Raw genomic sequence first — 6,290 nt, 5'->3', positions numbered from 1 at the left:
TCAGGCTGCTCCAAGCCCATCCAACCTGGGCTTGGGCACTGCCAGGGATCCAGGGGCAGCCACAGCTGCTCTGGGAAATATGTCCCTGTGCCTCACCATCACCACAGTAAAGATTTTTATCTTAATATCTGATCTAAACCTATTTTTTCCAGTTTATAAGCCATTCCTTCTTGTTCTGTCATTACATGCTAGACAAAAATACATAAACGTGCTTGTGTTCATGTGTATATGTATATATATTTCAGTTTGAAGTCATTCCTTCTTGTTCTGTCACTTGACAAAAAAAAGACATAAACCATGTTTCTATTCATGTGTGTATGTATATATACGTATATCTTGCCTGAGGAGTAAGCGTCCATCACCCATTAACCTGCCTCTGTTTTTCCATGTAACCCAACTCTGCTTTTCCAAAAGAACCGAGTCTTTTTTCCATCTTCTGCATCTGAACATGGCCCTGAATAAAAGCCTCGCTGAGACTCATCCCAAGAAGCATCCAGAAGGCAGCAGAAAATAGAGAGTCCAGTTTGTGATAGCCTGTTTTAAATCAATGATGTACAACATCCCATTGTCCCAGCTGAACATCTGGCACAAACACATCTGGCAGCTGGAGTGCTTCCACCTGCCACGCACTGTCCTGCACAGAGAGGGGACAATCTCATGGCTGCCACCTCCTGCCATGGCCCCCACCTCAGTGGAACATTTCCATTTGTATCTTTACACTGAATTGGGTGCTTTTTTTCCCCCTTCCAAACCTTTTACCCTGATAGTTGCCAGTTTAATTACCAGATCAATTAACCAATGTCTCTGTTCAATCCTGGCTGGTCTCTGGTGTGGGAGGGGCCCCCTCTCCCAGCAGCAATGCCTTCAGAACAGCACAAAGTAGGCACTGGATTTACTGTTACTTTTTTAAGACATATTTTTACAAAGAAACACAGTGAAAGGGATTTTTTTTAATCCCCAAATTTCCCAATAAAATCCAGGAGATTCCCTGAGGCGCTGCAGAACAACACAACTGTGAGAAGATCTCAGAACGGCGTGTTCTGCCATGGTTTGAGCAAAACACCGTTAAAGCTGACAACAGGCTTTGCTGTTCTCATCAGATTTTGCTGCTGCATGGCTGATCCCACCCCAGCTGTGGTCTCTGCTCACGGGTGCTGCCTCTGGAGCGCTGGCACTGCCACACTGAGCCCTGAGGTTCCTCAAACCCTGCAGAGGTCACAGAACTGTAGAATGTGCTGGGCTGGAAGGGAGCCACGAGGATCGAGTCAAAAACCTGCACAGACCAGCTCCCAAATCCCACCATGGGCCTGAGAGTGCTGTCCAAACTCATCTTGGAGTGTGGCAGGCTGGTGCTGTGGCCAGCCCCAGGATGTTCAGCCCTCCCTTTGTGGGAGAACTTTTCCCTAACACCCATTCCAACCCTCCTGGCTCAACTTCCCACCACTCCTGTGTGGTCAGCAGAGGCTGACCCTGCTCACGAGGCCACAGCACAGGTTTCTCCTCCAGGCTTGCTGCTCTGCCTGCTGCAGCCTGCTCCAGGCTGTTACAGCATTGGGTTTTTAAATAGGACATTGTAAAGGTTTGTTACTGAGACATTGAAATAAAAGGATTTCTCAAAGCATGGCTACGTAGTCATTTGTGGAGGCTTTGACATTATCAAACACCCTGTGTCCTCCTGCAGCTCTCCCCAGTGGCAGTCAGGTGCCTTCAAATCAGAACCACGTGCAGTTATGCTCCCTGCATTCCAGACAGGCTGCCCTGCACTCGTGTTTCAGATGCTCAGTTTGGGGATTCTGCTGTCCCAGAGGACAGCCAGCCCACACAATGGCCAGCTGCTCCCTGCGGTTGTTGGGGCTCAGCCCAGGAGCCAGGGCAGCGTGGGCAGAGCCCGGGGCACTCCTGTGGGGGAGAACAGGATGTCCAGGATGGCACAGCTCCAGCTCCCACCCACACGGGATTCAGCTCTTTAGCATTCAAATGTTTCCTCCGGCACAGCACAGACCTTGGTGCTCTGAACTTGCTCTGTACAGGCCGGACTAGCGAAAGGAACTGGTGTTACTGGAGCCACACCCTGCTACCCCACCCAGGCAGGGCAAGATCCCTTTGGGCCCCCTGAACCAGCCACCAGCAGAGACCCTTCAGCTCCCACCACATCCCCTTCCACAGGTGAGCCCGTGTCACCACTCCTGGAAGAGCATTTCTGTGTCACTCTCCCTTTTCCTCTCCACACACCCAGCACAGCCATGGTTAACTCATCAGCCCTGCTGCAACTCCCACAAATACTTCAGAAGCAACTTCCCTTTTGCCAGGGCTTCTGCAGCACACAGGAACTGCTGGGTGACAGCTCAGCTCAGCATTTCCATTTGGGGCACAGCTGGAATGAAGCACATTCACGTTTCCAGTAGGTACATCTGAAACTACTGCTTGCTTAATGCCATTAAGCTTGACAAAAAAACAAGTCCACCCCGTTACTGATGAGATCAGCACTTCCCATCCCACCTTCCCAGCCCAAGGGCTGCAGGACCATCCTGTTACCGAGCTGCAGGATCACCCTTTGATGTTCCCCCACTAATCCCAAAATAAAGGCAGTTGCTGGGCAACCAAGAGCTATCTCAAAGCCCTCTGACTGGGGAGCATGCACAGCTCCCCAATGCACATCCCTGCTTACGCAACACCACAGCTGCACAACATCTGCAGGCGGGCACTGAGCTGCAGCCAGGTATCAGAGCACTTACACAAGCCCAGGAAAAGCACGGCTGAGGGATTAGCTACAATCACCAGGAATGTGGAAGCCTTGCTTGCATAAGGCAGTTTTGCAAGCCCTTTGTCTGTGGAAAGCTATGTAATTATTGTTTATTAGAAACCTGGGGTTGGGCAATGTCACGAACGACTGCTCGTGTAACATGGGACACAGACTTTTACAGATGCAACAGCTTTATTGGAATGAACAAGTGCAGGGAACCTTTAATTGGAACAACTGCTGGTTCAGTTACCACCCCGCAGGCGCAGGACAAGGTGCAGAGTTGACTCCTTCTGGATGTTGTAGTCAGAGAGGGTACGACCATCTTCCAGCTGCTTGCCAGCAAAGATCAGCCTCTGCTGGTCAGGAGGGATGCCTTCCTTGTCCTGGATCTTGGCCTTGACATTTTCAATAGTGTCACTGGGCTCAACTTCAAGGGTGATGGTCTTGCCAGTCAGGGTCTTCACAAAGATCTGCATGCCACCCCTGAGGCGCAGCACGAGATGCAGGGTAGATTCTTTCTGGATGTTGTAGTCAGAGAGGGTACGGCCATCCTCGAGCTGCTTCCCTGCGAAGATCAGCCTCTGCTGGTCAGGAGGGATGCCTTCCTTGTCCTGGATCTTGGCTTTGACATTCTCAATGGTGTCACTGGGCTCGACTTCAAGGGTGATGGTCTTGCCAGTAAGGGTCTTGACGAAGATCTGCATCCCACCGCGCAGGCGCAGCACAAGATGCAGGGTAGATTCCTTCTGGATGTTGTAGTCAGAGAGGGTACGGCCATCTTCCAGCTGCTTCCCTGCGAAGATCAGCCTCTGCTGGTCTGGGGGAATGCCCTCCTTGTCCTGGATCTTGGCCTTGACATTTTCAATGGTGTCACTGGGCTCGACCTCAAGGGTGATGGTCTTGCCAGTCAGGGTCTTGACGAAGATCTGCATCTTTCCCTGGAAAAGGGAAAACCCGCCGTGGTTTAGGAACCGCTTCCCGCATCCGGGGCTGCGCCCCGTCCGTGACGTCACAGAACAAGCCCTGCCCACAACCACGGAGGGGCGGGGTCTCCACCGCTTCCCCTTCCCGCCCGTGGCGCGTGCCCGCAACCATCTTGCAGCACCGCTGCGCCTGCGCGGCCGCCATTTTGCCAGTGGCCGCTGGGCCCGGCCCTTGCCCGCCACCGCCTCGCGGTGCGGCCGTTGAAGGAAAGGCAACGTCCCAGCCCTGCCCCCGCCATCACTGTCCGCCATCGCCCCCAGCCGCAGCTCCTCAGCGCACATACCCCTCCGTTCCACCTGGACACCCAGCCCGTATCTAGGCCCTCCCCCGCCTGTTCTCACCGCGGCACGCCGCTCGGCCAAGCCGACACCACAAACCTCACCCAGCGCCAACTGCGCCACGCATCCCTCCGCTAGGTGCTTATATGGCCCCCGGCGCCCCGCCCCCGCCTTCGGATCACTCCGCTGCGCACTATTTTCCTCGCACCGCGCGCCTCCGTTCTCCTGCGTTGGGTGAGGGGGCTGCGCAGCCGGGTGGCGCGGAAGGATCAGCTCCTCGCGCGGCTGTGCTGAGGCTCCGCGCGCGGGACGGCGAGCGGCGGCAAAACCCGGCCTGGAGCCGGCGGAGCGGGGCCGCGGCTGTGCCATCTCGGTGACCCCAATTAGGAGACATAGCCGCACGTTAAAGTAGAAAAGATAAAAAATTTCTTTATGTTCAGGGACTTAAACACTGCAGTTGCGCCCCTGGTTGATAAACACCTCCTTGGCTTCTGCCCCTAGGGCAAGGTGAGGGCCAGCTCTGCCTGCGGCCACACCGTGAGGGGGTTCCTGAGGGAAGGAATTCGTGGCTTTATCCCGAGGGACGCCTCGAGTGTTATTTCTGTGTGAGAGAACCCAAACTGCACAGCAACTCTAGGCAGCAGCTGGGAACAGAATGGAGCTTTGTCTGCAAGATCCAGGCAGTGCCTTCGCTTTGATTCGCCCACAAAATCATTCATTTGGCAGCTCCCAAGGAAAGTGGAAGGGATGCTGATAACACCCAGGGCTGCTCACCAGCATGAAAAGAGCAGGGGTCCGGCAAAAGCTTTGTGATTTGAAGAAAAGTGCCTGTGTCTGCCTGCACATTGATGGGAATGCTCTGGGGAGCTCTTTGGCCTCTGCTGCTTTGTGTTTGTATTAGCACCACAGCTGTAGTGATAACAATCTCAAAAAAACCCCACAGAAGTCTTTTGGTTACTTCTCAGTGCTCAGTGGCTGATGCTGTGCATTGGGAGTGTACAAATATCAGAAATTGGAGAATCCTTGCAGGTTTAGGTCTTTCCTCAGCAGAAAGTGAATATTAATGTTAAGCTTAATAATGTTACGCTTGTTCTTTTAGTTACAAGGTGAGCGCTCTGGACTGGTCAGAAAATCGTCAAAAAGGCACATGGGAAAGTGTTTTGTGAGAAAAAGTCTTATTACTGCATGCCAGTTACTGCAAACTGTCTCTTACATTCACATGCAGGGCACATTCCAGAAGCGTAGCTGCCAGGGAGTAATTTACAACAGGGATCTTCACACTTAGCAGCGCTGTAGCCAAACACTGGCTCAAAATAACAACTGGAAGTAAGATGAGTAAATAAACAGCACAAGGAGCTTTCCAGCCACCACGGCAGGAAATGTCACTTTGCATTTGTCAGCGGGCAGCTCCTGCTGCTGCTGGTAACCAAGTAGTGAGAGGGAGCAGCTGCCACTGGGCTGTGTCCATCAAAGCTATCTCAAGCAGGCTCTGCGTGGGCTTTGGTCTCTCTGGACCAAACCTCTCAGCTGTGCCATGGTTCCCAGCCTTCCCAGCCCCACAGTTTCCCCGCAAGCCCAAGGAAGCAGGGTGGTTGTTTCCCTGAGAGCTCAGGGCTGACAGGGCAGCAGGGTGAGTGGCCACTGCAGAGCCAGGAGAAGCTCCTGAGTGTTCAGGAGTGCAGCCAGCTGTGGTGTCCTGGCTTCTGTCTGTCCCCTCTGGCTCTGGGAATGTGGAGCAGAGCCCTGTGTTCCGTGTGGCTGCAGGGTTGCATGTCTGCCAGGCTGTATGGTGTGACAGTGTCAGCCTGGCATGAGTGGCCTCTGTTCCCCTGCATTGTGGGGTTTGATGATTTGTGCTTCTTTTTGGGCCTCTTGTGTCTCATAATCCACAGATGGGAGCAAAAGCCGTGTGCGTTTGCACAGGCCTGAAGAGAACCAAATGGAAAAAAAAAAACCCAAAAACAAAAAAACCGCACTTTATGCTGCTGGGAAGTGTCACTGTGGGCCCATTTCGGCCGCACGGTCCGTTTGCTGCTGCTAAGCGAAACTCAGTGACTTTGACTGGATAAAGCATCACGAAAAAATGGCAAAAGGAGTGGCAACCACCTGGAGACGCCGGGGATTGAACCCGGGACCTCATACATGCAAAGCATGCGCTCTACCGCTGAGCTACGTCCCCGTGCCCGCGCCGTGTCTCGTGCCCGCCGGCCAGGTCCGTGCTGAGGCGGCCCCGGTGCGGGGAGCGGCGGGCACCGAGCCCCGGCAGCGCTGCGGAGCCTGGTGCG

At 53.8% G+C, this 6,290-nt stretch overlaps 1 protein-coding gene and 1 non-coding gene across 5 annotated transcripts; both read right to left on the bottom strand.

The window, feature by feature from the left end:
- Positions 1-2,916: 2,916 nt before the first annotated feature.
- On the bottom strand, positions 2,917-4,261 carry UBB (ubiquitin B). Of its 4 annotated transcripts, none has more exons than XM_074554203.1 (2): positions 4,105-4,261; positions 2,917-3,681 (listed from the first exon to the last, which is right to left on the bottom strand). In XM_074554203.1, exon 2 carries the CDS (start codon positions 3,673-3,675, stop codon positions 2,986-2,988), a length of 690 nt encoding a protein of 229 aa, XP_074410304.1. In that variant the 5' UTR covers positions 3,676-3,681; positions 4,105-4,261; the 3' UTR covers positions 2,917-2,985. The 4 variants fall into 4 exon arrangements, with proteins under 4 accessions (XP_074410304.1, XP_074410306.1, XP_074410303.1 ...); XM_074554205.1 differs by having other exon boundaries at positions 4,110-4,248; XM_074554202.1 differs by having other exon boundaries at positions 4,069-4,242.
- A 1,851-nt stretch (positions 4,262-6,112) lies between these two features.
- Positions 6,113-6,184, bottom strand: TRNAA-UGC (transfer RNA alanine (anticodon UGC)). The gene has a single exon. It is a non-coding gene; the product is annotated as a tRNA-Ala (tRNA).
- Between the last annotated feature and the right edge of the window lie 106 nt (positions 6,185-6,290).

Source organism: Zonotrichia albicollis, chromosome 18 (assembly GCF_047830755.1).
Source record: "Zonotrichia albicollis isolate bZonAlb1 chromosome 18, bZonAlb1.hap1, whole genome shotgun sequence".
Lineage (NCBI taxonomy): Eukaryota > Metazoa > Chordata > Aves > Passeriformes > Passerellidae > Zonotrichia > Zonotrichia albicollis.
This window is presented reverse-complemented; position numbering and strand designations above follow the sequence as displayed.